The 20,464-nt window shown below is 41.7% G+C and overlaps 1 protein-coding gene across 8 annotated transcripts in view; it reads left to right on the top strand.

Annotated features, from left to right (window-relative positions):
* Positions 1 to 19,199, top strand: part of CRTC1 (CREB regulated transcription coactivator 1) — an 81,136-nt gene extending 61,937 nt beyond the window's left edge. For all 8 annotated transcript variants that reach the window (XM_075902878.1, XM_075902876.1, XM_075902875.1 and 5 more), the window contains 3 exons: positions 2,039 to 2,125; positions 2,920 to 3,100; positions 3,811 to 19,199. In XM_075902878.1, coding sequence (XP_075758993.1) covers positions 2,039 to 2,125; positions 2,920 to 3,100; positions 3,811 to 4,022 — 480 coding nt within the window. In that variant the 3' untranslated portion in view covers positions 4,023 to 19,199. The remainder of the gene's footprint in view (positions 1 to 2,038; positions 2,126 to 2,919; positions 3,101 to 3,810) is intronic.
* Positions 19,200 to 20,464: the final 1,265 nt, after the last annotated feature.

Here is a 20,464-nt window from a genome sequence, read left to right as displayed (position 1 = left end):
CCTTGTCAGTGTTTCTCAACCAGTGGTACGAGTACCCTTAGGGGTACTTGAGAGAAGTCTGGGGGGTACGTCCACACAACTGAAATTTGGAAAAACTGAATTTTTGTTTTACGTTTTACAGCGCTGCTTTATTTTTGTCCTTTCTACACCCAAAAATTTAATCGCCCGCCTGGCTACGATTAAATTGTTTAAACAAATGTTTTGCAATGGTAGAAAAAAGAAATTGTGTGTGTCTGAAAACTGTAGGTACTGGGGGTACTTACATTTTTTTTAAAGGGGTACTTTATAAAAAAAAGTTGAGAAACGCTGCTCTGAGGATGTTGCAAGCTTTCACCACTTTCCAGCATTCTGTTGGAATCAGGTGGAATGATGGCAACTCAGGAGTTCCAAACTGTTATCGGAATGCACTCAAACTATGCCCTCTGCCCTCCTGCACACAATGGCATGGGGTTCACAGTATTATTAAGAACAGACGTGTTGCAAATAGGATCTGTTTACCAAACGGATTGACTATGTGCCCTATACAAAGCCACACTGAGTCCCTGCTGGGCTTTCCTCAAGGCTGTTAGTAAACAGGCTATGAATTCCTCCACTCATGCCACAGTAGTTCAAGAGTCTCCGTACAGCAGAACAGCCCTGGAAGCTTCTGCCTCATGGTAGAAAGTCTTTTTTGCTTACTGATGGCTTCTTTTTACAAAGGACTGTTGGAAGGCTTGCTGAAAAGAACAGATAACCATCGTCTCTCCTCTTTCATGCTGATTGTACATTTGTGTGTGTGTGTATATATGAAATAATTCAAACACACACACAAATGATCAGTGCCATAAGGAAAAGTATTTCATCTGAGCTTTTACTATTGGTTACCTTAACTGTTGTCTGCTAAATTGATTTTATGTTCACTGTTGTGGACTTCATCCTGTGCTTTTGAGTATTTTGCAACTTTGCCATGTTAATGTCCCTAGTTGTATGAATTGGTGTAATTATATACTTGCTAATTAGGCTTTTGCTTAAAATTTCTTATGTCATTCAACTTTGTGGGGAAAAATTATTTGTCTCTTAACCTTGTGGTTGAATTTCATGAATTAAAATTGCTGGAAAATATTATGCAAGACATTTAAAAAATGAAAACATACATAAATATGTGACAGATTTTCCAAGTACGTTCTGTGTAAGTATACTGCTTGTGTTGGGGACTAGATTTCAACTAAAATCTGCAAAGTTTGAATTTCAAGAGAGCAGTGTATCTGTGCTTTCTATTATAGCCAGCAGTGGTTTAGGTAAATAGAATTTGAGAGTTGGATAGTATTTAAAAATAAAACATGACACAGTGTTATTGGTCATGTTCAGAATTACTGATAGATGGATATTTTAATAGAAGAGAAAGACGGAACTCATTATGGTTAGAATTCCTCCAAATTTACTTTCTCTTGGTACTGCTAAAAGCACATTTGATACCCAGGCATTTTAGTAACTCTTCTGATTTGCTCTTGCACTTGATATTGTAAATCGGAGTTCACTGTGGCACCTTATTCTAATTACACTGCTCATTTTGTAAATACTAGGTGAGGGAGATGGGTAAACCAGCCATCCATCAATGGCATGTTGATGACAGAAGAACTGCATTATCTGTCATTTGCAACGTACACTTTGCTGCCTTAGCTGTATTTGTAGTTTTTACTCTTTTTGTGGAAAAATGTTTGTCTTTTGTGCAAAAATTGGAGAGTGTTTGTCAGTGTATTTGCATAACTCCTGTTATAAAGCAGGAGTTTCTTTATGTCCCCTCCTGGAGAAAGTTTAGAGTTCCCTAGATTCTATGTTTCTTGTCCTTAATGAAAAGTGGTGATACAGATGGACTCTTGTTTTGGAGGGGAAATCCTGTATTTTATTTTGTTCTTTATTAGTTTTCCTTAATAATGAATGGCATTTCTTGATCAGATTTGGTACCATTCAGTTGGAAGAGTTCAGTCACTCACACTTCTTGGGTACGCCTAACTATTTGTGTGACTTTCACAACATAAAGACTCTGTTTTGTTTTCAGCATTCTTCCATTCTGGGGAGTGTATTTGGTGACTCCTATTATGATCAGCAGATGACAGCTAGGCAGGCTAATGCCCTATCCCATCAGGTGAGCAAATTCATCTCAGATCTTGACTATATTTTGGCCATTCTGAAATTAAAATTAATACGTAGAATTCAGTTTATGGCTACTCTAAAGAGCACATTTCTGTCCATATCTTACTACTTCTGTTTTTGTTTGTAATTGCACTGTATTTCATTTTATTTTGTTCCCCTTCAGCATTTCAGCAGGTAAAGGGACTCTGCCAAGGCTATTAGATTACCAAAAAAAACCCCTTCCTTGACAATGGTCCCATTTTTGGAAGATCTCGCTTTGTGGGTGGCAACAAATACATGTATATATAATTTGCAGCCAAGCTGTGTGGGATCCCAAAATTTAACAAGCAGACCTCCATGCCTTTGACAAACCAGCCACCCACTGGAGCCCCTGCTTCAGCTGTGACATGTGCCAGTGTAGTTGAGAAAAATGCAGTACTGATCCAAAGCCATTTCACTGAGGCAGGCAGATAGTTGGCTTTAATAGCATCCATCATATTGCTTTAGTTTGTTTTTGTTTTTTCATTTTTTAAAAAAGTATTGTTTTCTTTCTTTATTTCTAAGGCTTGACAGCCTGGTAGGATCTAGTAGGCAGCAATTGGATTTGATATAAGAGCTGAATTTGGCAATAAACGATTCTGCAAAGCTAGGTAGAAACGGGACCATGTTCTGATCTACCAAACCTAAAGATGAATTTGTTTGCCTGCCCTTTTGAAATGTTCTCTCCCCACCCAGAGTTTTGTAAATTGCTTCACTGTGTTTCCTGCTGGCTTAGAAGTAACTCTTCTTTTGTGCCTTGGTCTTCAGCTTGAGCAGTTTAATATGATAGAAAACGCCATTAGTTCCAACAGCCTGTACAGCCCCTGCTCCACCCTTAACTACTCCCAGGCAGCCATGATGGGACTTACCGGGAGCCATGGCAACTTGCAGGACTCGCAGCAGCTGAACTACGCCAGCCATGGAAACATCCCCAATATCATCCTCACAGGTAAGGCACATGGGGACCTACCTTGGGTTTTGCCTATGATGTTGTAAAGCCCTTCAATTTACCGTATTTTAGCGAATATACCCTGCGGTTTTTCCGAATTGAGTAAAAAAAAAAAATCTTGTATACCCCGCGCACGAGTATAACCCACAGTGTATACAAGACTTTTCTTTCAAACTGTGCCGGGGTATATTAGCTAATTTACAGTGCGGGAGGAGGGGGAGTGGGAATTAGCCAGCCTAAACGCCTCGGTTCCTGCGCAGCCGCCAGCCTCCAGGCAGGGAAGCTTTCATCCCCCTGGTTCCTGCGGCTGCACAGGAACCAGGGGGATGAGCGCTCCCCTGCCTGGAGGCTGGCGGCTGCGCAGGAATTCACCAGATGAGTAAAAAAAAAATATTGTATACCCCGCACCAGAGTATGCCCCGCAGGGGCGGGTGCAGGGTTTGTAAAAACACACATAACCCACGGGTTATATGTGCTAAAATACGATAATTGTTGTGATGCACTTTGACAAACCTACAATGTAGGGTTGGAACATCCCCCCCACCCTCCCCACCCCATCCCGATTTATTCTTGCTCATCCGGTAAACCCCACTGATCTTCATGCAAGCGGTTTCATTGCTTATCTTTAGCTAGAAGATTGTGCAAAGAAGTGCATGTTTTGGTCATGGAGCAACAATTCTAAGGCCTGTCTCCCCTCCTCTTCACTCTAGTCACAGGAGAATCTCCTCCCAGCTTATCAAAGGAACTGACCAACTCTTTGGCAGGTGTCGGAGATGTCAGCTTTGATTCGGATTCCCAGTTCCCTCTGGATGAACTCAAAATTGACCCTTTAACCCTGGATGGACTGCACATGCTTAATGACCCAGATATGGTCCTCACCGATCCCGCCACAGAGGACACTTTCAGGATGGACCGGCTGTAGAGCGAGGACACCATGAGCCTGGGAATGAAACTAGTTCCTGGAGCCCTACCGAACTGAGGAGTCCAATGGGTCAGTCATGTCAGATTCAAGTTCCTGAGAGCGGTAGCTCTGTCATGTACAATGAGTAAAGCTTGTTGTTCTAAGCTTGCAGTGCTGCAAACCCCCATTCCCTGGTGCGCCATATTTTATCCCTTATTGACTCATTGCCATTAAACGAGTAAGGAGTTTGCATCAGCCTTCTCCCCTCCAAACCCACCAGCAAAGTTGCAGCAAAAGGTGGTCAGTTTATCCTTTGCACTAGAAGAGGGTGTTTCTGGATAGGTGATAACGGTTCAGAAGCAAGGGTGAAGAAATTCTATGTGTAAAATACCACATCATTAGCATTTGATCCTTGGCTGCTTCTGTAACTGAACAACAGCCATTTCCTTGCGAGACTGAGGGGAAACTCTAGACTACTGACCTCTCATTAATGCTAAAGCAAAATGCCTGTATGGCCGCCCTCTCTGAAAAGGAGGGAGGTGTGTAATTTTGACTCTCCCAGACTACTTTGTGACAGTTGCTTTGTAGAGTAAAATGCTTCTCCCTTGATTGATCTGCCACATTTGTTTTCAGGTTTGTTTCCTTGACTGTTGTCCAGCACCTACTGCCTGTTTGTATGCCCTGAGCAAACTTGTGTACTTTGCAAAGCAGGAAAGCGGCCTGGCACCTCCTTGGGCTCTTGGTAGCTGGTGATCCAAAAAAATCAACTCTAAACACTATTCCAGAGCCTTTCTTGTTTTTCAATTTCTGAGCACACAAAAAAGTACTATAATTCATTACCTGGTGAGTGTGAAGGAGAAGGTAGAGCCTTTGGAAGCTACTAACGGAATATTGGTGGCTAAGTTGCAGAGAATTTCATTTTTAAATTCTACTTGTGTGAAATTCATGAGTAACAAGAAGGGCCGTTGTGTAGCAATACCTAGCCCAAAAATGAGCATCTATTTTTATGATTTTTTTTTTATTTGTTGCCTATTAAATATTCTGTTACTGTTATTTATGCATTTTTATTTAAGTATTTGGATATTAGAAAAGTAGCTAAACTATGTAGGGCCAAGCGAAGCACTCTGCATAATACTAGAATTTGAAGCAGATGCTGACCAGAAGTAAGCAAACCCAGGGCAAGACTGTCCAGTGTTTGCTATTTTATATATTCACATTAGGCTAATAGGAACATACATATCTTTGACATGGTTATTGGCCTAATGGATAAGGGGATGAAGATGTAGAGTGATGGATCTTGATTTCACTGAGTTTCTTGACTTATTCCTACATGATATTCTCTTAAGCAAATTAGTGAAATGTGGCCTAGATGAAATTACGAAAAGGTGGGTGCACAACTGATTGAAACCCCATACACAAAGCATAGTTATCCATATTTCACTGTCACACTGAGGGGGCATCTCCAGTAGGGTCCTAAGGAGTTAGTCCTGGATCCAGCACTATTCAATATTTCATTTATTGGTTGGATAACGGAGTGGAGAGGATGCTTATAAAATTTGTGGATGATACCAAGTGGGGTGGGATTACAAGCACTTTAAGGAACGGGTTTCGACCTTGATAAAATAGAGGATCAGTCTGAAATCAACAAGATTCAATTCAGTATAGAGAAATGCAAAATATTACATTTAGAAAGGAAAAATCAGTGGCCCAACTACAAAGTGGGGAAGAACTAGTGAAGCAGTAGTAGAGCTGAGAAGGATCATAGCGGGATATAGTGGATCTCAAGCTGAATGAGTCAGCCGTGTGAGGCAATTGTGAACAAAGCTAAAATCTTGGGGTGTATTAATTTTCACACTTATTTGGCACTAGGAAGGCCTCAGCTGAGTACTGTATCCAATTCTGGGTGCCACATGTTAGGAAGGATGTGGATAAATTGGAGAGTCCAGCCGGAGAGTAAAAATGATAAAATTTAGAAAATTTGATCTGTGAGGAAAGGGTAGATAAACTGGGCATGTTCATTCTTGTGAAGACTCAAAGGACCCGATAGTCTTGAAATATATTAAGGGCTGCTATGAAGAGGAGGGTGTTGTCCTCTATAGTTAGGACAAAAAATAACGTGTTTAATCTTCAGCAAGGGAGATTTAGATTGGTTCCAAGAAAAATGTCTCGCTATAAGAGCAGTTAGTCTCTACAATAGATTTCCAAGTGAGTTTGTGGAATCCCCGTCATTGAAGGCTTTTAAGAACAGTTTGGACAAACACCTGTCAGGGTTGTTCTAGGTTTACTTAGTCCTGTCTCAGCACAGAAGGCTGGACTCGATGACTTCTCTAGGTCTCTTCCAGCTCTGTGTTTCTATGAGTCTGATATTCCTTCTGTCACTCTAGGAAGAATGACATGCTAATAGTGAAATGCGCTGTATCCTTGAACATGCTACGGCTCTTAATTTCAGACTACTTCTGTTAGTCACAGCTAGTATTCTCTGGTACAGTGTAACAGAATGATGAATGATTTAAAAAAAACCTCGCTGATTCTAGAATGGTGATTTCACTTAAATGTAATGCCTGATATTGGCCTACAATGAGTCCTGACTCCCTGGCACTAGGTCACCTTTTTACAGATCTGAGAAATATGCTTAGCTGTTTACCAAGAGCTCAATGCACTTAGGGTAATTGAGAAATATAACTCTTAAAATATTGTGCTATTTACTCTGTAGTCTTCACAGTAAGAGAACCCACATACATGGCCCTTCTTGTCAGCAGAAGTTAAAATCAACATCATTTGACTTGTACTAAGAAAAAAAATTGAGTAGTACATTGAATGTGTTAATGAAGAAATTATTGCTAAGAGAGAATATTTCCCTGCAGCAGGGACTGAACATCCAAATATATTTTGATAAATACAATTTCAAATAAAAAAGCCGTCTTAATTTATGTTTAAAGACATTCGTTTGTTTGCTTTTTTGTTTTTCCCCTTTCAAGAATGCTATTTATTCTCCAAATCCTATTCTTTTGACATAGTCTGTATTGCCCTGTTTTGCATTTGGTCAAAAAATGTATGAGGTTATTTTTTAATTTCAGTTTTAATATTTTTTATTAAAAACATTCCCCAAACCCAGTCACCCTGCCCCCAAAATGTTTTCCTTGCTTTTTTTTAAAGCAAGGAATGTAAATGTCCCTGGCAAAAGTGAGCTACTTCTAATGAGTTATAGCTAGGTTTCTGTGTGCTTCCAGAAATCTGTGAGGTGCTGTCCTAAGATGCATAGAGACACTGCTGAGCAGAATTACTGCTGGGATCCTGTATAATGGGGTTGTGTGTTGCTCACGTATTTGTGCCATTAGTTGATCGTTTGCACTAAAAGTGATGTGGGATTTTTATTTTTTGTCTCCTAGCTTTTGTGTAAGCTTCTTGTTAAAGGATGGTTTTCTTTGGTTCCTCCCCACATAATAGCAAGGCATCTGCATTTATAATGTTCATCAACATTTAAGCCTGATGTTACATGTTACTCCTAATGTCCGCTTATTGATTTGCTAATGCTTTTTCAATTAAAAAAGGTAGCTTTAAACAGGAGGATACCCTAAAAGAACGTGAGTAATTTGGGCACAGATGATATGAGGTTCTTTGCTTCAAAACCACCAAAGGTACAGCGTGAATTGAGTACACTTTGTGCAGTTTACTTAATCTCCTTGACAGTACTGTTAATTCATTGATTGGATTTTTGTCTATATCAACCTCTTGTTCAGATGTCTCTTATGCATGGAATCCTTGTGTGTAATGATCTATTTTTTTAAAACCAGAGTCACTTAAAAGTGAAGCATCCAGTTAGAGGAAATAAAACTGCTGACTGGATAGTTTTACAGGGAGATATCGCTAAATGCTACCTTCTATTTTTTTTTTAACTACATGTGTATATAGGAGAGCTTGTTTATTAGACTTGTAAGTAGACATTTAAAATGGCCTTAATTTAAAAAATATAAACCCATCTAGATGCAATTGTCAAAAATAAAACGTGTGTGTGTGTGTGTGTGTGTGTGTGTGTGTGTGTGTGTGTGTGTGTGTGTGTGTGTGTGGAGGGGGGGGGGGAATTAGGGATCGCCTAGGTAGAAGAAATATTTTTTTTTTCTGGAGGGTGCAAGGGGAGAGGAAGAGGCGGTCATTGTCGGAGGAGATGATCAATGTATGAAAGAATATGCTTCATATCTTCAGCCCCTGTTGTGGGGAGCTGGCTAGCTGCTTTAATTTTTAACCCTTTGAGAATCTGTGCAGTTATTTTAGTACAGTGTCAGTAACGTTTCAATAGTTTCTGCACTTCGCTCCCTGGGAGAATGGCCCGTTGACCCTTATTCTAGTAGAAGTATATTTTCCTTTTCCCTTTAAATCTGATTTTTTTTTTTTAAACCATGGTGTATAAGTTTACATTATTTTAAACAATAAATGTTTAAAGCTTTTCAAGTGCAAGCACAGGGTTGATCCCCAGTGATTTCAGAACATAAGTAGATTTCTATTTCAGTTTCAAGTTAAACAGTTATCTTTTGCAATTTCTACCCAGCAGATGAGGGTGATAGATGTGGAAAAGCATTGACCATTAGAATAAAGGAACGGATGATGCTTGGAGGAGGAGGGAAGAAAAGGCATTGCTTGGGCGAAAAATACAGTGAAAAAATTGGAAGCATTAAGTTAGATTTAATTGGGGTTTTTTAACAGTCTCATGTCTCAAAAGGTTACGTCCAAACATATACCTGCTGATTGATTTCTGTATAGCTATGTTTTTATAAGAATTTCCCAAGACAGACTGTTGCATTTGCCGATACTTTGGAGAATTAATAGGAATAAACTCTCAATATATAAAATACTGTGATTTTAAAAAGAAAAATGGATTTCTGCTATTTATTGCAGCTTAGGAGTTGGGGGTAGGGAACAGGAGAAGCTCTTTGGCATTGTATATAGTACTGACTTCTGCATTCTCTTTAAAAATGGATCTGCACAGGCCGAGTTATGGTAGTTCTGTATGCTGCATGCATGGTTGACCACAGGCAGCATCAAACATGTCTGTCTCACTACTGCTTCTGCATGTTAGTGAACACTTTGCCAGCATTCTTTAACTGTGCAAAAACCTTTCCTGTACAGAGAGAACCTTTGCTTAAAAAAAAAAAAGGAAAGAAAGATGTTGACTTTTAATTATGGATGAAACTATTGATAATTTATATACCATTTTTTGTTTTGCTTTAAAACAAAATCTTGTGCCTGAGAATACTGGCGCACAGCCTTTGAACTAAGGTGGTTGCTTAAAACTTCCTGCTAGGTAAATAGAGCCACACTAAGTTTGTAGTAACTGGTTCAGGTTTCTTTTTTATTAAATTCCACTTTAATTGTTATTTTTAAAAGCTCTATTTCAGTAGGAATGATATTTAAGACTTTCCCTTCCCTTATTAGGATATTACTCAATTTGGAACCACCTCAGTGTACATTATGGAAGAGGAAACCCTCCCTCATATGTAGGTTAAAATGTACTCTGTGCTTTAAGGGTGAGAGCATTTCTTACTTTGACAAACGGACCCCCTGTCACTGTGATGGCAATGTGAAAGAGCAATTAGCATTTATTATATGTATATGTTCTCTTTTTAAAAAAGAAAAAAAATTTGTAGTGTTCCTGTTATTTGTATTTTTAGTTGCTTACTATTTATACTGCGCAGTGTAGGCATGGATTGCATGTCAGTTTTCTATGCGGGCACCATGATGACATTATGAAACTGTGTATTATAAATCATTTTTACCTTTTTAAACAGAATCATTGTGTGGAATTTCTATACTGCAAAACAAAACACTACATTAAGTTCTATATTCATTTGTGTTATTTATTTTTTTTTGTGGGTGGGAGGGGGTGGTTTTAACTGTGGTGTATATTGCCTTATATGTGGGCTTGACCGATTTTATCAAAATAAAGGCATAAAGGGGTAAATATGCTTACTGTTTTATTCAGTAATAGAACATGAGGCTGCCACAAAGTAGCTGCAGAAAAGTGTGTTGTATAAGCATAGCGTGAGAATCAAAAACATAGTATGTCAATTTTTATAGGACAGCAAATCCAGCCATGTAATATAGGCAACAAATGGTGAGGAGTCTTAAAGTCCCATGTACAATTAAAAGTATTTCTATTGTGATAATTATGCCAATAATTTTGTATTGAACATTGTAAAAGCCCATTCTACTCTGTTCCAGCACTTCGAATGTATGTTCTACAGTTTGTGTGAGGAAGCTCAATCCAGTAAAAGTTTTGACTTGGACGTGCCCTGACAAATCTATTCTCCTGCACCCTGTTGGTTGCAGAAACTTAACAGACAGTGCAGGTCGGTTACCTGCCCTTGCAAGAGATTGTTGCGTGTTTTCTGGGGTTGATGTATCAAGGGTACATTGGGATGCTGACGGCTGCATAGAAACCAGGCAGTAAAAACGATCAAAGGACATAAGATTTATTTTAAAAGAAGAAAATGCTCTATATTCACACATTACAGAAAAACATATTAACCAGGGGCTTGTGTATTTAAAAACTGCACCAGAAAATTGTCCATAATACATGACTTCTGATAAGTGTTCTTCCTATGTGGCAGTTTAATTTCTCCTTATACACTTCCCACACCATTCGCCCTGTATTCACGTCTTCCTATAATGCTAAAAATATAAGGAGGCATGTTTAAAGCCACAGAATATCTCTAATCTGTCCTCATATTTCAAATGCAACTAGAATCTATTGGAGTTCATTGTGTGTCTTTCCCCTCTTGCACTGCAGGAATTTACAAAGCTCTGGGGAGAGTTTTGGTGTACAGCAGAACTGTGACGTGGGGGCCCATATCTTGTAGTGTAATCTGGGATAATGACGGTCATGTTTGCAAATGTCTTCGCAATGGAGTGGTGGGTTTTTCTTCTGATCTTCTATCCCTCTGATTTTCAATACCAAAAAATTAGTTCACGAGCATGTAGGGATGCTTTCTAGAGGCAAGTGGAGTGAAGAGCTTGCCTGCTCAACACCTGCTGTAATATTAGCTCAGAGGTATGTGTCTCAGGTCCTGCAGCGTAATACCTTCCACACAGGGAAATCAAGGATTGAACAGTTTGTTGTGTAGGGCTGAATGCAGATTGGCTCTAAGTGTCATGTGTAAGGAGACCTTAGTGCTGGAATAGTTGTGACTGCTGGCCATGTGTTACGAATTACTCACAGCTGCATGCTATAGGTGCCTTTACACCAGTAAGTGTGCAATCTTTAGGTGGCCAGTATATGGCTTTTATTTTTGTGTTGGATCGGGAAAGAAATTAGCACCCTCACCACTGCTTCAGTGATATCTGCAGCAACATCACTCAGCTTTGTGAAGGGCAGCCGGTGGACACTGAGGGAAAAAATCTACTTCAGGAAAGCTGGCAGGCATAGTTTAAAAAGCTTGGGAAAGATGAATCACAAGTAACAACTCTCTTGCTGTCCTCAGGCTGTTACAGCCAGAGTATTATTGCTAAATTTTTATGGGGGCTATTTTTAAAGGAACAAAAGGGCATTAGTAACCCAGCTGTCATTGAAAGTCAGTGGGAGCTGTGTCCTGGTTGCATTTGTACCTCTGTAAATCTTCCTTTTGAATCACTCTGTAATTGGGTGCTAGTAATTAAAACAGAGCAGGTTTTTAACGTAAAATATTACACCAACGTTTCATAAGGCAAATCCCCTAACGAGAGCAGTTCTGTGCATGTCATTTACTTCTGCTCCAACTTCTTCTTTTGAAGGGAATGCTGGCCATCTCCTTAATACTAGATTAATTGCACTATTGCTTCTTTTGAGGGAGAGAGCTGTGCGTACATTTGATGTAATTTTAGCGTGACTTTTGCTGGAACCCTCGATTATATATTAAATAGCGGCCAATTATGTATGTTGCATTTCTGTTTTGTAGTTTCCACCCGCTGGAGAAGCAGCCAGATGATGTAATCTGTATCTCTGAAGATCCCGGTTTCTGTTAAATGCATTTTAATCTGGGACATGGCCTAGCATTAATGCAGCATTGTGGTTCAGCGAAGAAACTGTGGTGAGATTGTCAATGTAAAAACAAAACGTAAAACCTAGATATCTTAGCCAGTCTCCAGCAGTCTGCTGGAAACCATGTGCCCTCTTAAGCAGTACAAACATAATTGCCTTGTTTGTAGGGGATTTGCATTTGTTGTCAGAGACTCGGTCGATCCTCAGTCATTGTCTTAAGCACTTTTGTGTGTTCTGGCTGCTGTTGGCTGTGGAGCATCTGCCCTGAGAGATGTCCAGCTGTACCAGGCAAGGGCACATGCAACACAAAGCTGATTGTCACCCGGTAGTGACACGCTTAGATGGGAGGTATCTAAGAGAGCAGAGGTGTCAAAATGTAACAACCCCTCCCCCCCCAAAATGGAACCACATCTCTGTTGATGCTGCTATTTCACTGGCTGGTTTATCCAATTACACAGCTGCATTGGTCATTTTGTGAAAGCATTTGGCACTCAAAAGGGTTCCATCCTTTTTTGGAAGGAACAGTGAGTACTAGGCGAACACCACAAAACACTGAAGCTGTTTCACTGTGAACGGATCTGGCTTGTCCTGACTAATGAGAACTTACAGTAGCTAATGTGACAGCAGCAAAACTTTTAATAATTAGAACAAGAACAAACACCTCATGAATCATTAACTCTGCTGGAGTTAGCAACAATGACCAGGAAGCTGTTACTACTGTATCTGCAACTTTTTCCCTAAACAATATAGAAAACCAACTCACTGCAGGTTGTTGGGGGTTTTTTCATTATAGCCACGTATTCAACAGCTGCCCGTGCATGGTACATGTTGCAAGCAGTAGTACGTTCCTGGAGACCTCAAATGATTTTCCCACACTCTGATGACGGGGGAAGTGAAGAGGACAGTGTTAATTAACTATTTTACTTCTTAATTTTGCTTTCCTGCCCTCATCATAACTTACACATTTTTACTTTTTAAACTTGTTGAGGGTGTTGAATCTTTCTTTTCGTTAAAACATACAGCGTAGGGCGTGAATGAGTGGAAGACAGCTCTATGAACTGGCCTCGGTACAAAAATTCATCACAAACCAGATTACATGGCCAAACCGTGGTACATGCAGGAGCTGTGCATGAGAGGGTGCCAAGTGTGTGCATAGTCATAGCTTGTCAACACACTCCCTTCGAACGTTAGAAAGCTGTAGTCCAGGAATATCTGTGCTCTTTGCCTTGGAGAGGGAATGAGTTTGCACTTTATAAGTCACTGATTCTGCTGGTTTTGTTTAAAAGAGCTTAGAAATCTAAACTAAATCCAGCTGACTCTGGGAGCTAATTATCTGTTTCAAATGGCTTCGCTCTCAACTAGCAATTTTAGACTTGTCTGTGCAGAGAAGAGCATTTTTCTGAGCGGGGGTGCTGGGATTCCTCCCTCTCCATGAAGTAGATCTCTCCTACACTGCCTGATTGTAAAACAGGAGTGGGCTGCAGAGCCTGGCACTTTAGCATAAATCCTCTGGAAAACAGAGTGCTTATTACTGAGTTAAAGAAGGCCACCCACTCATACATCCACCTTGCAGGCTTGTCAGGCTGGGAAGTTGCTTCATACCTATAAAATCCGGCCTGCAAACTTTGTGACCAGTGCGTGTTGGAAGGGGGTGTAGTTCCAGCATCTCCAACTCCTGCTCAGCAGAGTATTTGTGAACAGGGTGAATTTGCTTAAAAATGCCATGTTCAGGACAGAATCCTCTCCGCTCTTTTGCGTCGCCACTCTTAGGGTGTGTCCAGACTACAGGGTTTTGTCGACAAAAGTGGACTTTTGTCAACAAAACTATACCTGCGTCTACACTGCCGCTGAGTTCTGTCGACATAATGTCGACAGAACTCAGCAGTTTTGTCAACGGCTGTAACCTCATTCTACAAGGAATAACGCCTTTTGTCGACAGAGTTCTGTTGACAGAAGGCGTTATTGCATCTACACTGTCACTGTCATGTCGACAAAGCGGCTTGCTTTGTCGACAGAACTGGATGTCGTCTAGACGCTCTTTGTCGACAGAAGCTTTGTCGACAGTATCTGTCAACTAAACTTCTGTTGACAAAAGCCTGTCGTCTAGACGTACCCTTAGAATCGAACAATTGAATCTGTGCTGTAGGATAGACCACATGTAACACGATTAGAGTACCCAGAAGTGGGAGGACAGACACGGATGCTGGGGTCTGAGTCCACGTTTATATTTACCTGTGGATCGACGTTTGGGAGGTCAGTCCTTTGGCATTCGATTTCTCAAACACCGAGGGCGCCCCCATTGGCACCATTATGCCAGCTCCTCACGAGGAGCAAGGGAAGTCTAAGGCTTTTGTACGTCTCCATGTGGGCCCCCCGTGTGCACGTGTGTCTAAAATGAGGTTCAATATGAAGAATGAAAATTCTTTGAAGTGTGGATGCATAATAACCCTCTAGATACTGCATGACACTGGTTTTCCCATGTTGATGTGTAGAGCTCAGATCAGCTGGGTTGAATGAGGTGCTTGGACCATGTTACGGTAGCTCTTTTAGCTCTTTGTTTGTGTTTTTGTTCAATACTGGGACCAAGCCTGGCATCTTTTGTAGTATTTTCCTTGGGTTTGTGTGGTGGATGAGTCAGAATGAGGCTGGAACCTTAAGTGTGAGAAGCAGCATGAGCAAGTTGGATGTTTAACGTGCTAGCGAGTGAGTGACAAAGGCTGACTCATGATATTTTTCCATTTGGCTGTTAAATATGTTTTCAAAATTCTAGATGTGTTTGAAAAAGGTCAAGTGACTCAAATCCCTCCCCTCCCTCTCACATCCAGCAGAACATTGCAAAGTCCTTCACTTGAATATTTTAAGGCAGACAAATTATGGTGAGTTGAAAAAAAAATAAATTCTGAGCACACCAGTTAAATTGGGTTTAGGCCCTGCAAAAATTAAGTTTCAATCAGTATTAAGTAGGGATGTGTTCTTGCATTTAATCAGATAATTTCCATTGACTACTTAATTAGTCGATAACGGGGGAAAGCTCCTGGCCCCAGAAGCTAATCCTGCTGTGGCTCTGCCTTTTAAATGTATTAAGAGCCCCAGGCTTTTAATCTCGCTCTGTATTTAAAAAAAAAAACTTTTCCTGCATCCCACCTGCCGCCTCCCTCTCTCGTCCCTCCCCCTCTTCCAGCTTGAGCTCAACTTCGTGGTTTCCCCTCGCCACGTGGAACTGCTATTTTAAACCAAGCCCCTGCTCCCTTTCCTTCACCCTCACCCCACAGGGTTTTCAACACCAAGAAATGTGGCAAAGTAGCCGGCAGACCTCACATCGCAGCCATGAGAGGCCGGGGGGACATTTTGCGGCACTCAGGACAGTAGCGGGGAGGAGGGGGGAGCGTTAGAAGCAGGACTCCCAGCCGGGCTTATGTGCCAGCAGCAGGCTCTAGGGGAGCTGGAGCACAGTGCCCGACTGCCCAGAGTCTGGCTTCCCCCGTGGAGACTCACCCCCTCCCCAACGGCTGCCAGAGCACCCCCGAGCCGCCTCACCAACGTCTGCTCCTTCCTTCTGCTCCCAGCGGACGGACAGGCAGCCCCGGGCTCTGCGGGCAGGGCTGGGGCAGTGATCAGCACAGGCGGGACTGCACGGGGGAGAGGTCGGGACAGCAGCCCCCCGCACTGCTGCTTTCCTCACTTCAACAGGCTGCAGCGCCCCTGCGCCTCACTGCGCCCCATGCAGTATGGGCAGGCACTTCTGTCCCTCCCCAGCCACCGGAGTTAGAGCTGGGCCTGGCGCGTGCTGTGGCTGGGGGTGGGGGAGTTAGGGTTGAGAGAAAGGAAAAAGGGCCCAGGCTAGCAAGGAGGGAGAAGGGGCCTTGACTCATGGTGGGGGGGGAAGGGGCCTGCACTTGCATGGCAGAGGACGGAGGGAGAGGGGCCTGGGCTGGCGAGGGCGGAGGGAGAAGGGACCTAGGTTAGCGTGGCCACAGCCTGGTCCTCCCTGGTATCCGGGGTGGGGAGAGCTGGGGTTTCCTACCCCCCACAAGAGGGGGGTTGGTGAGTGCAGCAAGCAGGGGGCATAGCCCCCTAGTGTAAATTTAAAAAGCAGGGGCACAGCATCCAGGCTCAAGCCAGGACAGCTGATTCCTGGCTTGTACCCAGTCTCCTCCTCCTCCTCTCCCTCCCCCCCGCTACGCCTCTGCCTTCTTCCTCCCCTCCCCTCCCCTCGCGGAGATGGTGCTGAGGGGTACCGGCTTTTAAGCCGGCTCCCCCAGCACTGGTTCCTGCTTCATCTCCCCTCTTCCTGGCTTGCTGCCTTTTTCTGATAGAGGCAGTGGGGGGGGAAGTGACTCGCTGAGTCACTACTCGACTGCCTGATGATCATATGCTTATTAGGCAGTCGACTAGTCGCTTACATCCCTAATATTAACCGAAGGTCTCCCCTGCTGCTCCTAGCTTCTTGAAAGTTTGTTCCTTACCGGATTAAAAGTATCTGAGCCTCATCTTTGTGCACTTATGAGTCAAGAGTGATACACTCTCCCTCTCTCTCTCAAGCCTCCTAAAATCATATGTGCAGATGAGACCACAAAACCAGTTGGTTATTGTATGGAAGAAAATGCAGATCTTAGAATCCCAGAAAAGAGCAATAGGTAAAGGCCTAGTGGATTTTTTCCACCCTAAACTCTTCGGGGCAGCTGATACCTCGTTTGTGCCTTATAAAGTGCCAAGTTTCTTATCATCTCTGAATACAGAGTCCCCTTCGCAAGTGCAGGATTTTTCCCTACATTATGCTTGTCGGTAGCATTTTAAATGTCTCGAGCTTTTACCACTTCAAGTTGGAGGTTAATTGAAGAGGAGGAAAAGGAGAACACTGATGTGAGTTATCTTGCTTTGAGAATGCTGTGTCGTAGAGCACCCTCGTGTAATGGCCACATGCCATGATAGTTGAATCAGCTACAGGTTGCTTGACTATAATGAGCCTTTTTAAAAACTTATTCATATGAATGTTTAATGTTGGGGGAAAAAAATCTTGTATAACAGTTATATATTAGGCCATGTCTATACTTACGTGCTGAAGATTGATGGTCTGGCACTCAATTTACCAGGTCTAGTTAAGACCCACTAAATTGAACACTGAGGGTGCCTCTAGTCAGTGTTAGTACTTCTCACAGTCGCTTGATACAGTAGATGGAACACTATGAAGATGGCCCCAAGATCAGCTTGAGGTATGCTGACTCCAGCTACATTATTTATGTAGTGGGAGTTGCGTACCTTAAGCTAACCTTCCGGGTCTAGTGTAGACCTGGCCTTAGAAAAAACACGTTTTGAATTCTGTGATAGGGAACTCCTTTCTTCAAGCCCTCGTCATAGCGTAAACATGAAAGAGAGCCTTTGATTTTTTTTTCATAATTGTTGTTCAGGATTTTTCAATATCAACATATAAAGCTACAGGAAAAGATGTTAATGGGGAAGGTAGGGCGTGAAAGGGACGTTCGTCCTACCCGTTGAGGGAGTGTCATTTTTTTGCCATATGTAAGTTTGCTCCTGTACTTTGTACCAACACCAGCCTGAGATGTGTGCAGATTCATGTGACCTTTATTTCTCTTTCCTAAACCTGTGATTCAAGTTGTTCCTGAAAAGCTTAAATTGTTGCGATTGAGAGTAAGCGACAGAGAAGTGGGTTTCCTCAGATGGCAGGACTTTTACCTCTGTAACGAATCTTCAGTAAATCTGTAGGGTGAGGCTCATTGGTTGTTTGAAGCCCGTCTGATCTATCTTGCATCACTTTGGAAAGCAAAGTACCAAGCAGTTTACGGAACGGCTCCTGTACCTTCTGCCGCTTTTCTTTAGAAACGTGTCTCTTTTCAGAGCCACCCTCTTACTCCGCCTTCTGACCTCTTTGTATTTATACAGCAAATGAAGTGTAACGTTTGTTTGTACTTGTCCTGTGGACTATTCAATGCAATCTTTTTATACTATGGCTTAAGAAAAAAGAACGACGCAGCGTGTTTCTATTTATAAACCTAGGATAGGGGATGCATTCCTGCCACTTTAATAATGGTGTGTCAGTATTTCCATCAGATATTTTAGGGGCTTATAACATGGACATAGAAATTAACTCTGGTTTGCAATTTACCATACTGGGGAAATGTATTTATTAAAATCCGTTCTGGATATTCAGTGATGAAGAAAAAGAAAACTAGTTGTTAGTAAGTGTCTTTATGCTTTACATAATGTCATAAGAGTGAGAGGAAAAGGTAATCATTTGCCTAAAATTTAAACAAACCCAAGGAAGATAAGCAGATAGAAAAATCTTCCTTTATTTGCAGTGTAGAACATAAATAATAAGTATTATGTAGTATTTATGGACAAAGTATTGAAAGGAAATAGGACTCATTTAAACAAATCTTTATCTACTTGCTGGATCCTGCATATTTATGGCATGAGCATTTGCAAACCTAGATGATACACGGTATATGTGTATAAATATATTATACACATCCAGGTGCTGTTTGGTCAGCATTATAAAGTGTAGCAATTAAAGATATTATATTTCAGTCCGTTCAAAATAAAAGGACAGTAGATATTAAGGATTTGTTTTATTTTAGAGGGAATCGGAAGTTGTCATTTTTGTTTTTACCTAAGCCAGGTTGCCTATCTTTGATTGGATTCCTTTAAAAGAACTGCAAGTCAAATGCAATGGGAAAGTACTTACAAAGGGAAGGTTGGATTTCAATACAGTTAAATCCAGCTGCTCCTGGCAGCTTCTCTCACAGACTGGCAGCTAAATACAACGTCACGTCGTACACCGAGTGTGGGGGAAAATGTTGCTAGATTAATGTATTTTCAGAGACAGTCCAATATGCTGTTCTTTACAAGCTAAACTTTTCTATCAAAATAACTTGTGGATTATTTCACTGAGATATGCAAATCCTATATTCAGCTACAGCTTTGGTGACCCAGGAACCCTGGAGAAATTGTCCCTGCAACATTGAAGTATATTTTAATTGTGCTTTTCTATAGGTAAAGTGGAAAACTGAAGTTGGCTTTTATGTGTGTGCAATCTGAGAAATGATGTGAAAAAGCAGCTCATCTCAATGTACATCCTTTTCAGTCCTTTCTTTTGTGTGAAGGCTTTTGTCTTTGTATCTTTGCATTTGTAAATGAAATGTAATAAAGTTAAAATGTTTTCGTCTCTAGCTGTCCAGCTTTTCTTCCTGAGTAGTTTTCCTACTGAAGCTTTTTAGTATTCAGGTTAAAAAAAAAAATTAACACATGGTCTGGTAGCACTTTATAGACCAACAGAACATGTAAATGGTATCATGAGCTTTTATGGGCACAGCCACAAAAGCTCATGATACCATCTACATGTTTTGTTGGTCTATAAAATGTTACCAGACCATTTGTTGGTTTTTTTCCCTGTAACAGACTAACTCGGCTACCCCCTGAAGCACCAAAAAAAAAAAAAAAAAAAATTAGTAATGCTGACCAGTGACCGTGGAGGCAAATCATTGTGGCTGACTGACATGACACTAAATCAAAAACAAGGAGTCCGGTGGCATTTTTAAGACTAACAAATTTATTAGGGTATTAGAGCATAAACTTTCGTGAGCTACAACTGACTTCCTCAGATGCTGACGAGGAAAAGAAAGAGGGGACGGGGGAAAAAAGGATACAGGGAGTGTCCTTTCCCCTCCTCTCTTTCTCTTCGGCATTTGAGGAAGTGGGTTGTAGCGCTCGAATACCCTGATACAGGGCTTGACGAGCATCGGCAAGCGCCACTCGCCAGCCACGCGGTTTGGCACGCTGCGCCTTCGCAGACCACGCTGCGCATGCGGCACCATGCCGGCTTAAAATCTTCTTGCCCCGGGTGAGTAGATTGACTAATTTATCGAGCCCTGCCCTCATACATTTGTTTGTCTTAAAAGTGCCACCAGACTCCTAGTTTTTGCTGGAACAGCCTAACCCGGCTACCCTCTGAAACCTGTTATGCAAGATAATGCTTTTGTGGGTTGCAAACTGACAGTGATCTAGGTGATGAAATCCCAGCTTCAAGATGTGCCTTAAACTTTTAGATGACAGGTCTGGAAAGATAATAACGCATCATGTTAATCCTCAACATTTAATTTGCTTGGAGAAGTCCCCAGTTCTGTCAGTGCCAGTAGTAACAGTAGAATCCTGCCGTCTTTTCAGTGGGTCACAACTCAAGCTTCTGACCATGGGTGCTCTTGACTAGCCTGTGGGGCTGTTTGTAAACACGGGGTGTCTAATGCTGGGATCCTGACCGAATTCTGAACTCCATTATCGCTGACTTGGCTGAATTCCCCTGGCAATTGCGTGGTAGCTGTGGTATTCTTCTGCATTTTGTGATCTAACTTTGCTGTTGCTGTGTTACATTGGGGTGAATGTCTTATTAAAGGGGGGTGCATTTCACTAGTGGGAGAAGGGATTTCTACACATCCTT

This window comes from Pelodiscus sinensis, chromosome 19, assembly GCF_049634645.1.
Source record: "Pelodiscus sinensis isolate JC-2024 chromosome 19, ASM4963464v1, whole genome shotgun sequence".
NCBI lineage: Eukaryota > Metazoa > Chordata > Testudines > Trionychidae > Pelodiscus > Pelodiscus sinensis.
Note: the sequence above shows the minus strand (reverse complement) of the source record. Positions and strands in the feature narration are given on the sequence as shown.